We start from the raw sequence: 19,573 nt of genomic DNA on the forward strand, positions 1-19,573 counted from the left end.
CCAAGCCCATTAGCACCTAGGAAGGCAAACATGCCACTGGATGTGACAACCCTCAAGTGCACTGAGCAATTCTGCAACCAGCCAGCTCCAAAAGCTAAAGGTTTCCATCTCCTCTCACCTGTGGAGACTCATTAAACCAGTCCTCAGGAAAATCCACAAAAGAGAATATTGGTGTTACCTTAACCCCCCAGTCTTATTTAGTGTTTCAGTGATGAAAGCACTCATTTCACGCACATTAACTAATTAAAAATTCAGATTCTTCTGCTGTATCATAAGAAGCATGAATTCCAAATTAAAGCTTGTGTTTAAAATAATTAAATTTTGGATAAAACATATGAAGTTTCTCCCTGGGCAATAGTAAGAGGTAAGGCTAATGAGAGCAAACACCTCAACCCTTCCCACTACCAACTGTCTGCTTCACCACTCCAGCCCCAAGTCTCCTGGGTAAAGGGGACAGGCCCTGTGGCGCAATTTACATTCTCCACACGGCCACTCAAACATGTAAATTTCTGGTTTTCCACCTTTCACACCAACAGTTTCAGCACAGATAATGAAATTTAATTCTTCACTTGCTACAGAAGACCACTGAGATGTTTCACAGTATGGGCCTGGTGCTCTGTGTGGCCTTTTCAGAAGCCTTACAAGCTTGTGTTTGAAAACAGCCACAGAAGTCCCCTCTGGCTACTTCAGTGCACTAAGGGCCATAACAAGACAAAGGCAATAGCTTGTTTTGATACAAGCAGGATTTTTATTCAATCCAAATGTGTTCTGTACAACAGAAAGATTCTATACAAAAGAAGGAAGCATTAATTCAGTTGCAAGAAGAGGCACAAAGAAGTTTCTGAACCCTAGTGCTTTAGAAAGCCAAGAAGATTTTTGAAAAACCAACCATGTGAAGTATTGTCATAGATGTTATAATCCTGGTTTGGGTCATTCTCCATCATGTACAACTCTCCTGCATGGACATCCTCGAAGTTAGCACTGAAGTTGTTGGGATCAAACTGCACCCACACTGTGTACCTGTAGTCAATGGTACGCATGGAATAGCCCATGATCCTGATGTCTTTCAGCTTTGGTTTGTCAGAGTTCCACTGGGGAGTGTCTGCAGGCCGGGGATATTGGCTGAAAGCAACAGGTTCTTCATTAAAACACCTGTCAGTGTCATCACACCCTTCCTTTCCTTCTTCCACCTTTCCTTCAGAGATATTAAAATAGTGGACAATGCTTCTCCCCTCAGTGCATAGCACAACACCAAACGACATCTCTGGGCACGCAGGAGGGACCTGCAGGCCAGCCAGCTCTGCAAGCGTTGGAAACAGAGATACCAGCTCCACCACTTTTTTACTTTGTCCTAGAAGAAATAATATCAAAATATAAGTTATGGAACAGGGTGGTTGGACAACAACTTTTTCTAATAATTCAGCTGGTGTTTTATTCAAAGTGCTCTGTACAGGAATTTTGGGGGTACCAAAATCAAGGCAATTAAGGAGTGGCAGTTAGCTGTGAAGATGCCAGTCAATGCACTTATGATGTACTTTTAACAAGAAAACTTCTGCATTTATGTTTCTCCAATAGCCTTAGAGATAATCATAACCATTAGTTTGAAAAAGTGCTCTTCAGAAAGACAAAGTAAATTCTCAAGGTGCCTGGAGACACATAACCACCTCTATCTACCCACTGCAAACAAAAAATAAGTACCTTGAGGTACTGAGCCTCCAATATGGCTAAAAGGGTCAAGGTAGGGGAAGACTCTTGCTCCTTGACTGACAGGGGAAGTTGTCATTCCTGGGACATAAAACATCAGCGGCACTCGGGTAGCAACATCAAAATTGCTGTATTTTGCCCATTCACCATGTTCTCCCAGGGACCATCCTAGGTGACAAAGAAGACAATTCAGAGCAGACACTGGTTTGTAATCTAGTAGTGATTTCTTCTTCATTATAAATTGAATCTGACTGTTGAGGCCACTAGTCTATTATAAAGGTTATATTAAAAGGTAAATAATCTGTATTTAGATGTAACAAGGCTTTTCTCTAATGTGAAAACTATTTCAACAGCCACCTAAATCTTGCAACTTGATACTCTTTCATAAAGAAAATAATTACACCTTTCCTTATGTCTAGATTCTCAAGATTAGAATTAGGAAATGAAAAGAGGAATTGGGGTGTGTCACAGTGTCTGCAAGAGTCTCAAGATCAATTCCACAAAGCATTCATTTAAGTTTTGGGCAGCTGCCAGCTCTCCAATGCTCCTGTTAAGACTGTAGCTGAACATCCCTTGGAGCCAAGGCTGCTCTCTAAGCCAGACTGCCCTATCAGGATGCTACACCCCTGAGGAAGCAATAGAGATAAAACTTTTCAGCTCTACTCATCCTCTTGAAAGAGATGCCAACATGACTTCCTTCCAGGCAGATACACTGCCAACTTCACTTTGGGGGAAGACAAAGGAACTCTGTGATAGCTATGTTAACACATGTTTTTTCTTGATCACTTTGCCAGCCATAGTATTGGAAACACCAACTGTTTACAGTTATCCAAAGCACAGAAAAGAAAAAAATCAGTTTACAAACAAGTCAGAAGGAACATCTAGAGTCACTTTAGTACCAAAAGTATTAATCCCATTGCTTTGCAACTTGTAAGAGCTTTTTATATACACATGCTCACAGAAGTCAACCCAAATTTACTATATATGTGACTTTAAATTTATGTAGTTAATTCGCACCCTAACTGGTTTAAATCAGCTAAGCAATCCCACAATCAAATGGATCAAGACAGGGTATTTTAATGAATATTAGAGTATTGAAGCAAGCATTAAATGCTTGTATATGAGGTATACAAATGAGGTATTTGTCCCACAGCTCAAATGAAGTTTTTTACCACCAGGATCCAGAGTGTGAAGAATCTTAGTCATGAGAGGGAACCATATCCCTATCAGTTTAGATGATCTGCAAGCAGCAATGACAAGTGTAAGAAAACACACTTGAGCAGTTAATGAGAAAGCCTGTTACCCACTGTACCAGATGGCTTTCTACAAATGGTAAGGGGGGAGAAGTGGTGGCTGTACTCTCAGAGCACAGTTCCCAGCAACAGTCACTCCTTGGGTAGGGGGTGGGAATACAGCAAGCTCAGCCCTGTGTCCTGGCAGGCAGCCTCATCCCTCACCAGCAAATCCTCAACCTGATTAAAAGTGCCTGTGGGGACAGAACTGTGCAGCCACAGAAGCCAGTGCCAGTCCCCTCAATCTGGCTCAGACAAGCCAGAGGAAAAAGGTATGACAGCTCTGCCTGACACTATAGAAACACACACTGAATTAATATGCCAGCACTGAGATGCACAGTGAAGTTCTTAACAGTAAGCTCGAGGAAGATTTAAATGCTTACCATGATCAGCAGTAAAAACTACTATTGTGTTATTTGAGAGTCCTGCATCATCCAAAGCACTCAGAAGCAGGCCAATTTGTACATCCAGGTAAGAAACTGCTGCATAGTAACTCTGACGAATCTGCCGCTGCCAAGTTAAGGGAACGGGAGAAAAAAAAAAGTTTTTCCCCAGACACATCCAGCAGAACCAGGGGGTGGCTGTGTAAAAGAACTAAAGGACTCTGCTTGTAAAGCTTTAATTGTCTGTAGCCCAATTAATGTCCCAGAAAAGGTAAACTGGGAGGGGGCAGCTAGAAAATTCCCCCTCCCAGAAGTGCTTTCAAGCAAAAACACTGCAAAGCAACCCATTCTGCATCTCTTGGTCTAGCCAGTGCACTTAATTTTGGCATAAGCACTGGAGAGTCAAGGAAAATCTTGCTAAAGAAGTTACACTGTGTGCTGGCTTAAAACAGATAAACAGACTCAGATAATGAACACAAACACAGCATTGGTAGCTGCTACATACATTCCCTCACATGCAACCTGAACTGCAGTGACAGTGAAGGCTTGCCTACAGAGCTAGAGGTGACAGCATACAAGGCAGGGAATTCATAATTGCAAATGGTCAGTTGCTGAATAACTGGGAGCATCCAAGAGCAGCTGACTCCTCCCTTGCATTTGAACAAGTGAAGGCAGTTTGACTTCAGACAAGCTTGACAGCTTACCTGGAAATCATCTGGAAGTGGTCCATAAGGAAAACTAACATTTAGTGCTTCCACATCATCCCTCTGTCTGATATCCATCCAGGGGTTGTATGCCACAGAAGGTAGCTTCTTAGGCACCCAGGGATCTGGGGCCAATGTGATATTTTCCAAGGGGTACAACTTGAGAAATTCCTTTACAACACAAAACACGTATAAAGACTGTCCTCACCTGCAACATACCCTGTTAATTTTGTGTTTAAACAGCAACCACTTTCCCTTGCAGAACTCTTTAACATTACAGTTTACAAGGCTTCCCCTTCTGCCAGAGTGTGAAACAGCAATACTAGACATCCCCAACCAATTCCTGAAAAATACTGAGTTAGTAAATACCTAAACCCAGCCTCCTGTATTTCAAAACAACACTAATAAAAGGTCCAACACCACTTTGAAATCAGTAGGAGTTTTGCCACCAAGTCAAACAGAGAATGAAATACAAGATCTTTAAGGCCTCATTATGTCATACTCCATCAAGCTGAAGCCCACCTCCATGCAATAGCAGTCACCATCATGGTGGCAGAAGCCTGGCTTCTGGCTGAGGAGTCACAATTCATTCTCATTAAATGCTCTGAAATACATCATAGGTGACTCCTGAAGTTACACCAAATCAAGGCTGCTTTCCAACTCTCTTTCCAGAAACAGCAATAAAGCATTTGTGGGAACAGCTTTTTAAAACAAAAGCAACATTTTTCTAAGTAACCTTTCACGCAGGTTCCAGTCTCCTCACCTGTGGGTACCTCAGTGGGATATGTGGCTTGTGGTAACCAACAGCCAGGAAGAACTTTTGCCTGGTGGTTTTCATGACATTCAGTAAGTGTATGGCCTCCTCAGTGCTCTGAATATCAGGCAGAGTCCCCTCAGGCATTTCTGTCACGTTCACTGGGCACACCAAGTTTGCATGAAGTTTTCCATCTTTTCCCCTACAAGTCTTCATGGAAAAAAAAAAAAATAGTTCAGTAACCTCTGTTAAATACAATGACAAAATCCCCTGTTCTGTAACTTTAAAACCAATTTGTTTCTACCAATTTCCATGCCTATGAAAATGCAGAAATCCTCTCTAAACCTGGGTAGAAAATTAAATGTAGTCACATGGGTCAAAAGCCCACAGCTTCTATGATGAATAGAATCTCTGATCTAATGGAGATGCAGCAGCATTTGGTTCTCCTATATATACATACATTTTAGTTCCTTTTGACCCCAAGAGTTCATAGAAAGCTGCCTGGAAACTACTGACTTAGCTTCTGAGCAAATGCCAGCAGTGGCTGATGTGTAAGCAGTGAAGAGAGATAAATTAGACTAAACAGTGACCAGGGAAAGGTGGCCCCAGCAGGGTGTTTGGGAGGGTTGCTAAATGAACCTACTTCTCTTTATGTCATGGATGTAAATGCTGCTGTTGTTAAAACCAGTCTTCTTCCAGCAGTAAACCCAAGACCAAAGCACTGCCAAGGCTGTCTGTACCCTCATGACTGCAGCTCCTGCTGGGCTGTGTACAGATTCCCACACATGATGCTAATGCAATGTTTGCGTCACACTTAAGAGTAACAAACGTTCTAGAAAACTGGATCAGATTATAAAGATTCACATTATTTAAACATTATATTAATTATGGCCCCTGCTCACTGAGTCCTGAGCTCTTTATCACTACTGACAATGTTTTGTCACTAACTAAAGCAAAGCCAGATCAGTTGCAGGTGCAAGTTGACAACCACACTTTTCAGATAAAGGAATTCATAACCTAGACATAAATAAGGATAATTCTTGCTTATATCTCAGTAACTGAAGTTTCCAAATACCAATTTAGAAATACTTAAACCATCTGCAAGACGTTGATTAACAAAACACACATCTGTTAATCTAGGCCTTCTTTTGGAAAGCACAGAAACAAAGCATTGAAATGGTTACTTGTTTCCTGCGCAAGGGTGCAGCCTCAAAACCCAGAGGGCACAGCCTATCCTTGATACAAAGAACTTGTTTATATCTTGAACACCCTTCTCTGTTAGAATGCCACAAGTCACACTTACCTTATCATTCTCGTGCTTTTCAGCTGAAGGATGAAAAGGTGGAATGGACCAACTGTAGGGATAGTCGTCACTGTAATTGGATGAAACCCCTGGAATTGATAAAGATATTAAAAATGTTCAAATAATTCATTGAACAAGGAAGAGCTCAGACAGAAGTTTAACTTGTCTTCAATTGTTTTTTTTTTTTTCAAATACATTAAATGAAGAGACATTTCAAATGAATCTTTGACAACTGAGGAAAAGATAAGAAATAAAAGTCAAAAAAGTTTAAGACAGACATTCTTCTCTGAAATACACCTTGTACTAGTGAGGGAGACACAAGCCTGTTGAAGAACCTTACTTCAGGCAACACCAAAAGAAACCCCAAAAAAAACAAAAAAAAAAAAAACAAAAAAAAAAAACCTACCCAGGACTAATAACAGTCTTCATGTGTATCCTTGATTAGCTTTACTATAAACCGAAACACATACTGAAACTATTCACACAAGCTTAGTTCTAGGATAAGGAACTGCCAAAAAGAGGATCAGTATTACAATATTTTTCACCTCAGTAGTATTACTGCTTTTTAACTAGTGAACTAATTTCCTACTGAACTTGAAGCATTAGTCATACATTCTACATATCCTGATCCAGACTCACAGCCTATTAGGAAACATGAAGCATGTACAGGCAGAAATAAGCCAACAAGTAATTTCATTTTCAGCAGATACCTACCGTACAAATGTATTTTTAGAATGTTCGACATTTATTCCCACAATTCCCAGATAAGATGTGAAAACATCCATTAGAAAAAGTCATCTAATACATTCATCTCTAATGCCTTAAGACTTAATGACAACCACTGTAAAATCTGGCTTATGATTATGATTTAGGTTCTTAATATAGACGAGAATCACACATCAATACTAATTTAAGTTTGTGAGACTATATACATCAAGCATTTCTGTGTTAAGCAAATGACAATTCAAACCATACCAGGATGAAAAACTTTCCCCACAGATAGGGTCACGTAGCCATTTTCCTTGAAATACTGGGGCATGGTGGAATAGTTTCCTGCATGAACTCTCCAGTAGGAGTAGAAATCATAGAGCCGGGTGGTGTCAGGCCTGCGGCCAGTGAGAAATGACACTCTGCTGGGAGCACACACAGCTTGCTGAGGAGAAAGGCAGCCAAGGAGAGACATTTGGAACAAAAACCAGAACACACGTGTGAACTACCTTGGGCATAGTGATATGCCTTAAGCTTTAGCTTTCATATTTTCCAGATTCTGTACTGCATTAATATATAACTCTGAACTTCATATAAAGAGTTAGCAAGTTCTCTTCACAGTTTAGTTAGACAAAACAATCTTTTTCCAGCCCCAGAACCAAGGACACCATTGCAGCGCCAGGCCCAAAAAGTATAAACAGCAGTGAATTGAGGAGAACAAACTGGGAGGATGGGACTTCATAACCTGAAGCTGTAATTGGACAATTAACCCCAATATGGAAATGGACCAAAACTTATAAAAGTGTGAAAACTTGTGACCCATCATCTATCTTGGGTGTAGCCTCAGCTGGGCTCTTGTACTGTCCAAGGTGTATCCTTTGAAGGCCTTTTTAATAAATACCTACTTTATTCCTTCAACACTGTCTAGCCTCTGTTCTAGGCAGCCTCTCAAGGCATCGATAGCTGCACCACAACCATCTGAAAACTTGGGAATCACAGAGAATGAGTTTCACATCACCTCAGGCAGGAATGAACAGTTTCCTTATTAAGCGCATCAATTCCAAACTGCAAGCTTTTAAAAAAAGCAAGCCAAGTTCCATAAAGGCATTGCTTTTGAAATCTGGTTGCTCACATTACACAGAATTAAGCAGCAGTGGCAGGTCGACTGTGCTGATAAGAGCCAAAGGTGTAGTTGATCTGGACTTAAGAATAAAGAAAGGATAAAAACAGGAGATGTGGGTTATGGTCCAAAGGTCTGACCAATTCTGCCTCAAAAAACTGACAAAACCCAAGAGTTACTGCTTTGGGTTGGAATTAGACCCAAACTTCTAATTTCTCAGCAGAGAGGAACTTGGGAATGTAGACATCCTATACAGAGTATTCAAGTGAAGAGCAATTAGTGATGTTTTCAGTCCTCTATTTTAGAGTGATGCTTACCACACAAACTGCTCCTTTATAGCAGTCTATAGAACTGATTTCCTCAAAAGATTAAAAAGTAAAACATAATCTTTTGTAAGCAGTAGAAAAAGAAAATTTTAATTTAGTAAAATAGTATTTTTAAGCAGCACTTGGCTGCAAACAGTGAAAACACTTGAGTGGCAATCTACTCCTCCAAGGGCTATACAAATACCATAATTTAGATGTCCTGTTTTCATTTTTCTCACCTTAGTAAAGATAGGTTCAAACACTACAGTTCAGCCCAGTCATTTATTTTCTATTGAAAAGACTTCAAGTTAATATATACTTGCTGTTTCTAGTGGCCTGCCTAACACCTACTGTGATAAAACCAGTAATTATTTTGCATAGAGAAAACATGTTTAAGTCATTTATCTCACCTGGGCATATGCATTGCTGAACACCATACTTTGGGAAGCAAGTTGATCAATGTTGGGAGATTTCACAAGCTTATCTCCGTAGCAGCCTAACACAGGACGTAGATCATCCACAATTATAAACAAGACATTCATGCCATCTATGAAGAAACAGAATTAGAAATAAATTAACCTGAGCTCCAACCAATAAATTAACCTGAGCAGTTACTTTATGCTGATTTAAAGTTTTTAATCCTTAAACACATTTGAGGACAAAAATAAAATTAATAAAATGAGCAAGAATATCTTTGCAAGAGAATGCAAACAATGCAATTAATTCTTCAAAGACAGAAATTCTTATTTGGCCTAGACAGAAATATAGTAGCTTTCATTCCCTTCCTATTTCATTGCTTGCACGCATGGTATTTTCTCCAGGTGCTACGGACAGCAACACATTGCAGCTGGCTAAAGTAGGGTGGTGCAAAATAAAGAGGTATTTTATAAGTCTACCTACTACCGAATTCTACAGCCTGCAAGCTTTGAGAAGGGTGTTAAACCACAGGTAAACAACACTGTAGTTCTGTGTAATTCTGTTCCCAAAAGATAAAACCATTTTTCTTCAATCGATGACACACGTCTTTTTAAAACGCCCTCGCAAGGTGGCGGGCTGGGGGCTTGACGTGCGCAGGACCCGCTCGGCGCCGGCAGCTGAAGCAGCAACCTCCCCAGGGACACAGCGAGCCCCCAGGGACACAGCGGGCCCCCAGGGACACACTGAACCCAGCGGGACACAGCGAGCCCCCAGGGACACAGCGGGCCCGCGGGACACACTGAACCCAGCGGGACACAGCGAGCCCCTCGGCCCCGGGCTCCCGCCGGCCACTCCCCCCAGCCCAGGCCCCGCCGCCAGAACGAACCCCCGGGCCCGCGCCCAGCTCCGGGCCCCGCCACCGCCGGGCCGGCCGCGAAGGCATCCCGGGGCAGCCGCAGCAGGCACAGGAACAGGAACAGGCAGAGGCACAGCCGCGCCGCCGCCATGTCTCTGCGAGGCGGCGGGGCCGGGCAGAGGCGGCCCGGGGGCGGTGTCTTGAACCATCGCCAGAGCCTGAACCCCGCCGGGAGCGGCGCTTCCCCTTCCCCACGCGGGGGCGCTACGGCCCCACGAGCGAGCGGCCCCGCGGTGGGGGGCTCGGAGCGGTGCGGGGCTCGGCCCGGCCCGGCGGGAGCGGTGCCGGCCCGGGGCCCGGCCGGAGCGGTGCGGGGCTCGGAGCGGTGCCGGCCCGGGGCCCGGCCGGAGCGGTGCGGGGCTCGGAGTGGTGCCGGCCCGGGGCCCGGCCGGAGCGGTGCGGGGCTCGGAGCGGTGCCGGCCCGGGGCCCGGCCGGAGCGGTGCGGGGCTCGGAGCGGTGCGGGGCTGGGCCCGGCCGGCAGTGGGATCCAGCGCACGCACTGCTCTGGGCGCAGCGTTGCTGCTGCGGTTCCTGCCGGCGTTCTTCACCACCCACCGCAGCTCCCATGGAAAGGGAATGTCAGTGGCATTCTCGACGCTCTTTCTTTTTGGTGAAAAGAACATTGGGGAATGAGGAAATCAAGGTTTAGTATTGCGGGAGCTGTCTGAGTACTTCAGAGCTATTTGTGAATCAGTTAACACTCTGTTTGCTCTTTAAAGAAACAGTGTTTCCGGTTGTGCGGACACGCACTCTGCGGAGCCAGGGAGTCGCCAATGTACAAAAAGTTACATAAACTAAAAAGCTCCCCATGACACTTACTGTTTCATTAAGAACTAGTTTTATTAAAAGCTCAGCAATTTTTCATGGTTGCTATCTTTAATTGCAGTGGAGAGAATAGATTAATTGCCGATATTCCTGTACAAAATAAACTCACTGTTAACTACACAAAACGCTTCCCAATTAGGAACCGTAAGATTATCAAAGTTGCATAATAAAGCAGCTCACAGGATGATTTTAAAAGAATTAAAAGACTGTAACTATGTTGTCTTACACATTTAACAGACAGATAAACTGATGACAAGTATACCAATATTGAAAATAGTTAACATGAACTCACTTGGATGTGGGAACCACTATGATAATGAAACATCTGACAGTATGTGCATTTTTCTATTTTAGCAAGTGATAGGTGCACCTTTGAATACAAATGAAAGTTTAACAGTAAATTGTACTGGTAAGTATCACTGTCTTTGGGACCAGACTACTAAAAAAGCCCAAAAACAACTTGAGAAAAAAGCCCCATTTACAGAAAACTAATGCATCTCTAATGAAAATCTATAATTTGATTCTTTCAGTGCCTCAGGACTGTACTGGTTGTTCTTTCTTATCCAAAGTAAAAGTCCTGAGACAAAAATGCTCTCTTTTGTTACTTTTTCATCTCAAAGATTGGGATCGAAAATAATCTGCTTTTCTGCTCTGTAAAGATGAATGCCTGAGGCCTCAAATATGCTGTGTATGCACTCACCATAAGATGACCAGGAATGATGGCTACAATGGTCTGTCACAATGCTATTGTTCAGTGAGATGTGTGACTCAAAAGTGCAGTACATTGTGTATTACACAGTGTGTGCATACATATTCAAGCACGTGTACTTCCTCTAAACTATTACAGTGAAATTTATTTGGATGTGAATCTTACACTTCCTTCCTGCACACGCTGGAAAAGCTTGAATCAATTACTACAACTTCAATCAATTACTACAACTTCAGCTACCACTGAGCACATGACATGCAATCAACTCATGAATATTATTCAGTATATTTGATGTTTGCATATTTTGGAATTAATGTTGTGTATAAGCAGTATATCTCACAGGTATCAGCAACTCTCCTAACATGGATCAGCTGCTGGAAATGCATTGAACATTGCATCCCCAAGTGACACTTCTCTTTATTTGTAGACTTTTTATGCAAAAAGCCAAGGATTTTTTTCACTATTGCACATGTATTTAATTACCATAATGCTTGCCTCTTTCAAATGCAAATACACTAAGTGGTACTTGATATGAATTTCCTGGTTAGCCTAACATGAGTATATAGCAATCTTATTAAGTTCAGTCCAATAGAAGAACAAATTACAGAGAAAAAGTCTTTTTCACACAGCACACAAGTTCTGGTGTTAAAAAGCAAGTTGGGATGCTGCCAGTGAATAATTGCAGACACTGAAATCACAGACCTTGGACAAACTGGTCTCACAGCTCAGATGTTCCCTCCACCCCGGATGTATGGGCCTTTGAGCAGCCTGTTGTTCAGCTCCTGGACTAAACCACTGCTGGATTCAGTGTGATGAGTCGGGAGTGTCACAGGAAAGGTTAAACCTAAACCTTGGCTGAAGTGGCAATACCTTGTACAGCACTCCTCCTTAGTCACTCTGCTGGAAGTCCCAGGGTGAATGTCAGTCTTCTCCACCTACCACCACCACTGGGGATCAAATCAATTTTAAACTTAGTAATATGCCAAGACATATACCAAAGGTTTCAGGGGTCTACCACAGTGCTTGCACAAGTGTTAGTAATATAGGTGAGGCCACCAACATAACAGCTAAGTATCTTAAAATCAACTATTTTCTATGACACACATTAAGCCATGGTAAAAATTCAGCACAGCAATATTTTTAGTGGGAAAAATCCTATTCATAGGACTCTGTAAGAAATGGCTGTACTATTAGACCCGTAGCAGATCTTACAAAATATCATTTCCATGCCTGGGTACACTCTCCAATAAGGTTTCCTCTGACAAGGAAGAGTGTTTTGAGACTGTGAATATGATCAGGCAATACATAATAGCCCTGGCGTTGAGCTCTTCCTGGTAAGGACATCTTGACTCTTCACCAGTGAAACCTGCCCTGGCACACGTTCCCCAGTGATTTCACCAGCAGTGGCATTTGGCACAAAAGCAAGTCTAAGGAATGTTTATGCATCACTCAGTAATTCTAAGAAACCAGGTTTTCACAAATGGTTGGGCACTGTGGCCAGTTTACTCAAATGCCAAAAGAGCAAAGCAGTTTTCAATGAAGTAATAAGAAATAAGTAATCACAAAGCGATTATAATTTAATTCTCATGCATTATAGAAAGTGACTAATCACTACAGGAAGCTTCTGGCTGGCAAATCTATTTATCCCTAAATTGGTTATTATCAAAAAAGCACTGTTTTCCTTTTACGGACCGATGAAATTTATTTCTGTACAAGCTGCCATGAAGAAAATGAGAGAGAGATCTGTTAAAAGTATTAACACCTGCACTAATATCTGTATCCTCCTCTGGCACATACTGGGATGAAGTGAAATACTAATAGCAAACATGAGCCCTTGAGAAATAACATTGATATATCTCTAAACAGCATTTTTATCTTTGAAGAATTCCATAGCTGTACTTTCAGAATCAAACCAATCATACTTTCTAAGCCATCTGTGAACATTAGCACTCAAGGGTAAGGTACAAACATTGTATGAGAGGCATCTGCATAGACTTTCAGTTTGTTAACATTCTTATGATAAGATGGTATCATTGTAGTCCATCCTTGCAGCCTGAATTGCAGAGCTATGCTCTAGAAAATACATTGGAGACTTTAATTATCAACATTCCTAATGCAAATATACTCATTATAAGCCTTCATTTCATATACAGTCATTTCTCTACAGCTGAAGTGAGTCATGCAGATCTGTTCACCTGCAGCATGCTCCCTCTCTCCCCATGCCCAGGTCAGTGATCTCACACCAGTTTTTCCAAGGACATCAGAGCTGTTTCTAAAATACTATTTAGGCTTCTGAGTGCTGGACAGCAGGTAAGGCAGATGCTGTTATCACCACCAGAAGCCATTGATTAAAGGCACACCTCAATCCTGGTTTCTCACATTTCCTGTTTGGGCCTATAAACATGGCAAATTAGACACTGGCAGCTCCAGCTCTGATGTGTTGGCCAGAGAACAGCTGGGTGGATTGAGGAACTGGAGTTCTTCCTGACCCTCCCTACTCCCAATGCAGGAAATGTGCCTACAACTACTGCTCAAAGGAATACACTGTCCCAAATGCTTAGTGAGGGCAGGCAAGCACAGTGCAGAAATAACTTCCATGCACATAAGCAAGACACAGACAATTTCTCAATTTACACGGTGAATACAATAATAAGATAAGGCCCCCAAACAGGAAAGCCTGTGTAAACAAGATGTCATGTAAGGGTGCTGAATTCTTTAATGTGGATAGCTGGCAACGGTTGGTCTATTATTTAAACATCTACAAATTCAGTTTTGTTTATTATTCAGGATTAATAGTTGCTGCAGATTTTAGAGGGTATTTTTGAATGGCATCGTCTGCATAGTAACAACATTGCAGTTGTTTAAAACCCCAAAATAACCCATCCCCCATTTATTTTTAATAGTGAAATCTATTCCCTCTTTTTTCCTGTACACCCTCTCTTCCCCTTTCTACAGCTGCCTTAGAGGGGAAGTGAGTAAGCTCATCAGTATTCAGGTATTGCTAACAGGGAGGTCACCTTCTTCTGTTAAGCAACTCTCAATTTCAAACTTTAAAACCTTGCAATTAGTAATTTGACAAGGACACCAAAGTACATGACTACTTTGCTCTGACTCAGGTGATGTTTTCTGAGTGTAATTCTACTTACAAAGCATGAGAGGAGTGATTCCTCTCATTCTGCCTTCTCATATGTGCAAACTGTGGGATGCAAAGCAAGTGTCATGAAGGTGGAAGCACAGGGGATGATAAACAGGGATCTGTAACTAAGCAGAGCAAGGTAGAAAAAAAATTGCTCAAGGTTAGGATAAAGCCTTTTAGAAATTAGCAAGGACTTGCTAATGAGGATTCTTTTAATGACACATTGTATTATGCTTGACTAAATCAAGGGTAGTAAGAACAAGAGACATAGAACTAACAATTGTAGTAGTGTGTAACAGTGTCTTTTTAGTGAGATAAGATTCTTCCTTTCTCTACTACCTTCTTTCTTCACAGTTCACCTTAGGGAACAGAACTGTGAGGCAAAAGATTCAGAAGTACAAAAATATTTTTCTCACAACCACTGTAGACATTTCCTGCACTGCTCTGAGTTTACCATGTACACACTAGGACATTGGTTCTGTTACTATATTAGTGTGTTCCAAACACTGATTTGTAAGAAGATACAAAGTGATCTACAGCTACTCATGAGCAGCACTGCTTCATGTGCTGAAAATGGCCAACACCTCCGAGAGCATCCCATCAACACACTAGAGATGACCCCAGTACACAGCCAGCCCCACAGGAGGCTGTGTTCTTTTGGTTCTTGAGAAGCACCACAGTAATTTTCCCAAATCAATATGTAACATACCAAGATATAATCCGCAATGTATTCAGGAATTGGTACTACTCTGTGTACAACTACAGGATGGAATAGCTTGTGTCTGGTTACTAAAATAATTATTCTACATTTTATTGTTTTATAAGTGCAAAAGCAGGAAAAAGTCAGAGATTGTTTCTGTCTAGCCTGCATCCTTGATCTCCTACCATAATAAGTGTAGTGTGCTGGATCCAAAAGGCCCCATGCTGAGCTTACTCTTTTAAGCATGACACTTCAGCAAAGTAACTTGTCTCTTCTGGATACCATCATTTTCCCTTCAGTCAGTGAGACTCAAAGGTGTTTTGCAGGAGTTGTTTGATGAACAGTTCAAACTAGTACATCCTTTCCAAACACTATTTTCCCTGTAATTTGTCAATAGGCTTCTACGGTTCAAAATGTTCAGGTAAAAACCACAAAGGAACAAATGTGTTCTAGAATGTGTTAGTTCAAATGAATCTCTGATCACTTTTTATGCAAAGGACTTTCATATGTACCATGAGATGGTACATATGACTGCCATAGTGGCAATAAATTTTGGACAACAGATTTGCAGAGAAGAGGTAGTCATAGTGATGGCAGGGAGCAGCAGAGTATGAAAACTGCAAATATCCACAAGAAACTAAAAGAAAAACCAGAGGAGTAAAATAAAGACAAAGCCCCTGCACATCTTAAAATGTCAAACCAAATATAAATTTTAACTTTACAAGCATTAGCAACCAAAAATAAGTATGGATCTTGCTGTCAGCTTCCATGAAGGTGATAATCTTATGAACCTTCTTTTAAAAATAAATAAATAGAAACCACTTTTCACATGCTCAGCAGAAACTCCAGCCTCAGCTGAGCAAAATTTCCTGCTGCTCCCAGCAATTGCAAGAGAGGCACAGAACCAAGCTGCTAAGAAGTGAGCAGTTGTGATCTGGTTATCCCTTCTGCAGTGCTGCCTCTCGGGCAATGCTCCTGTCTGCCTTTGGAGGCAGGCCAGGGAGTGGGGAGGTAATTGGAGGCTAAGCTATCATGCTGTTTCAATGGAGCACAGAAGTGTTCATCTCTTCACTAAGAGTATTTCATCCCTTTGATAAAAGGATGGAATTACAGCAGAGAGAGAAATGGGAGACAAACAGATTTTGTCCCACTTATTTTGTCCATCTAGAACTTGATTTTCCAAATTTACTGCTGTTACATAATCCTGTAATACAGGTTTGAATGAGCATAGGTACTTATCACAACTGCAGGTGTGAGTGAAGCAGGTCCCAGGATCTCCAGCACAGACACCCTGTGGGTAAGAAATGCAAAGGGGAAAAAAGGACCAGTGAAGCCTGGCTTGTACTCACATAGACACAAGTAAAATTTGATTGCCTTAGGGAAGATCATTCTCTCTCCTCCTGAAATTCCTTGACTCCTTCACAGAACACCTTTCACCTTCAGCAGCAAAACCATACCCAAGATGATGCTTCACTAGACAACTCCAACTTACTGCAGGAATATATGGGGGAAAGCAGCATGTGATCTTGTTGTTGAAAGTTGTTTTGCGCAGCTTGGCTGTGTGAGAATACTTATACTTTTATACTTTAAAATACTTACTTTTTTAGGCTGCTTTTTTTTTCCTTGTAAGATATACACATGTTCACTACAGTACAAGTTAAAAACCAATTGGCTGGTAGACTTTTGTAAAGCTGAAAGCCCAGGGAAGATTAATCACCTCATGCTGTCCTCTTACTGAAGTCATCCTTTGTGAGAGGTGGTAATCCAACACTCCTCTTTGGACCACTGAGCTGAAGCTTTCTGATTTTCACTTATGTTTAAATTGGATAGCTCCTAGATGATTCCTAAATGTCATCTTGCTAGGCCTCAGACCTGAAGCAAAGGTAAAAAAAAAAATCTAATCTCCTTTGGTGTTGTTCACTTTCATTTCCTGTCTCCCACCCAATTTCGCTAACAATTCATCTCTTACTTCATGGCTGAAACATCAGAGACTTAAGTGAGCTGTATTATTTTTGGATATCTTTGTGTGTCTTTTCAATGTGGTGAGATGTAAGTAAGTCCTTGTCACAGAATAAAATGCAACAAGTAGCTGGTTAAGTGTTTTATCTGTGTAAAAGCCATGTAAATATGCCACAAAAATATTGATATTTAACCCAATCCTGCTTTTCCCTGAATGCATTGCAAAAGGAGCTATGATATATCCGATTTCTGATAAGATGAAGTCTGATTTATCCTTGTCTAGTATCTCTGGCTAAAGTATGTGTTGCACAGTGTTAGTACATCAGGGTGCCAGTGTTGTAGCTCATGTGCAACCCTGCTGCAAATGATTACACTGCTGCAGGCACCCTGAGTGGAACTCACCTCTTGTGTCCAACATCCAAAACATCTTGCTTAATCTGGAGATATTTAAGCATTTATCTTGTTCTATCTCACTTGACTTCTGAGAGAAGCCCAGATGAGTCAGGGACAAAAATTGCATTTAAAGTGTGTGTTATCCAGACACACAGATCCTTGAGATTCTTGGAACACCTGACCTGTGCCAGTACTAAAGTTCTTAATCTAATTAATGCTTTAGGTAAAATTTCTAGGTGCCTTTACTCAAAAAAAGGAGTAATATAGAAGCTTAGTGTTCATCTGAAACAAGTAGCTCAATCAGGTTGAAAGTAAACAACTACAAATAAGCCTTGTTTTGTGCTGGATGGGTTTTAAGAATAGAACAATATATTAATTTTGCCAGGACAATATGCATGATCTGATCCTACATCAAAGTTTTAAAGGAAATGAAAAAGGAAGGAGCTAAGAAGAAAAAAATTAAAAAGTAATTAAGAAGGCCTTGAAGAAAAGAATTTGCTCTGATAAATCACTGTTATTAGGAAATTGATAGGATTTATTTATAGAACAAAGATCCAATGCCTTCTTTTCATGCTTTATCTTAAGCAGCTACTAAGCACAGTGGAAGAAAAAGTTGTGCAAGAAAGCTCAGGGGTAGAGCAACATAAAAAATGAATAACTTGGAAGCTGTGGTGAGGCCGAAAAACCACACAGACTGCACAAGAAAAGAGGCATGGAACACAACTTGCTTAAATGACCTTCCTTTCAACAGGAAAACAAGTAATGAATAAAACCAGCTGAACAGTTTAAGACAGAAACATAGACTATAAACAGACACATCTTTTGCAGGTGATGTCAAATCATTGTGTCAAATCCTGCGTAGGCCAAAGAGCTGCACAATAATGTATTTTCTGACATCCAACTGGCAGAACAGCCTATGAAATTCATAGTGGTTAAGTATTGTAACTTGCTTCACATCACAATCGTAGTTGGCATTAATATAAACAGCAACTTGCTGAACTGCTACAACTCTACAAATAGGTTTCAGGCTGGAGGACAGTAATTTAGAGGCACAACATCCAACAGACAGAAGCAAAAAGTTCAAGGGTAAAGGCTTTAAATAATTCTAACTGCCTAAGTAGGACACAAAACAATATTATTGCAGGAATTACTGAAATTTTCATTGAAACTGAAGGCCCTCATTTCAGAACCAAGCAGCTCGGTGTAATGTCAATGACGGTAACAGGTAGTACTTATTAGATCGTTACTCTTCTTAATTGTGCAACATTACTGGCTGGTATAAATACATTGTAATAGATTGAACAAGCTCTTCTTTGTCAATTATCGGTCAAACTCTGTTTATTTTGTGAATAAATGTTAACAGCAAGGCCTACAACAAAATCAACTGAAATTCAAATGGGGATTTTTAAACCTGTAGATTTGTTTTTGTAAACAATTTGATGTTCTGTCACAGACCACGAAAGATTATTCTAGAAACAGTTCATGACTGCTGTCAGCCACATCAGTCAGTTATTGCTGAACTGCTGTCCTCCCTTCAATGCTGCAGTAGTCACCTAACAGTGGCACTTGGAGAAGTCTATAAAGCAAATAAGACATGTGAATTATATGGTATGTTAGAAAGGAGTCAAGGCTGACAGTCAACAGCAAAGCAAGCTTTTCAAATTAGAAGGCTGATTCAGGTTTTATTTCCTGCATTTAACTTTGGCCTGTCAAGGATAGGGATACTCCTACATTATACTTTTTAAACAGAAAAGACTACAAGTAGATGGCTTATAAAAGCAGTAATGGCCGTGACTATAAAAGAGACTCTATATATCTCTTCTTGAACTAATTGAGAAAATAGATAAATGGAGTGAAACCAAAATTTGTGTTTGGTCTCCAACATAAACTGTCTCAGGGGATTCACTTCAATTCCCAGCATTCATGTCTCGATCAGCTGTAGACACAAAGACTTAACAGAAAGCAGAAGATTTGCTGATTCTTTTATCTGCTGCCCATATTACTCCTCCTACACTTAAATTACTATAAAATGTAAACTTAAGATAAATCTTTTAAGTCTTTAAGTTTAGACAAGAGCTTGGGTTTTCTTTGCTCTCCAGCTCTCCTTAACATCACCCTCACATATGTAGTATCTGTAGTAATCAGGAAATCTGAGACCACAAAAAAAAATTCTAAGAAAGCTCCTAAAATTCACAATTATTTGACTTCAAACCAAAAAATTTACCTCTAGCTCTCCTGAGGTGC

The 19,573-nt window shown here is 41.0% G+C and overlaps 1 protein-coding gene across 3 annotated transcripts; it reads right to left on the reverse strand.

Moving 5' to 3' along the window:
- Positions 1–733: 733 nt before the first annotated feature.
- On the reverse strand, positions 734–11,192 carry IDS (iduronate 2-sulfatase). Of its 3 annotated transcripts, none has more exons than XM_053990469.1 (9): positions 10,108–11,192; positions 8,684–8,820; positions 7,116–7,293; positions 6,141–6,229; positions 4,847–5,047; positions 4,084–4,254; positions 3,380–3,506; positions 1,699–1,872; positions 734–1,351 (listed from the first exon to the last, which is right to left on the reverse strand). In XM_053990469.1, the coding sequence occupies exons 1-9, from the start codon at positions 10,172–10,174 to the stop codon at positions 849–851; spliced, it is 1,647 nt and encodes a 548-aa protein (XP_053846444.1). In that variant the 5' UTR covers positions 10,175–11,192; the 3' UTR covers positions 734–848. The 3 variants fall into 3 exon arrangements, with proteins under 3 accessions (XP_053846444.1, XP_053846443.1, XP_053846445.1); XM_053990468.1 differs by lacking the exon at positions 10,108–11,192 and adding an exon at positions 9,577–9,786; XM_053990470.1 differs by lacking the exons at positions 1,699–1,872; positions 10,108–11,192 and adding an exon at positions 9,577–9,786.
- Between the last annotated feature and the right edge of the window lie 8,381 nt (positions 11,193–19,573).

The sequence above is a fragment of the Vidua macroura genome, chromosome 14 (assembly GCF_024509145.1).
Source record: "Vidua macroura isolate BioBank_ID:100142 chromosome 14, ASM2450914v1, whole genome shotgun sequence".
Classification (NCBI taxonomy): domain Eukaryota; kingdom Metazoa; phylum Chordata; class Aves; order Passeriformes; family Viduidae; genus Vidua; species Vidua macroura.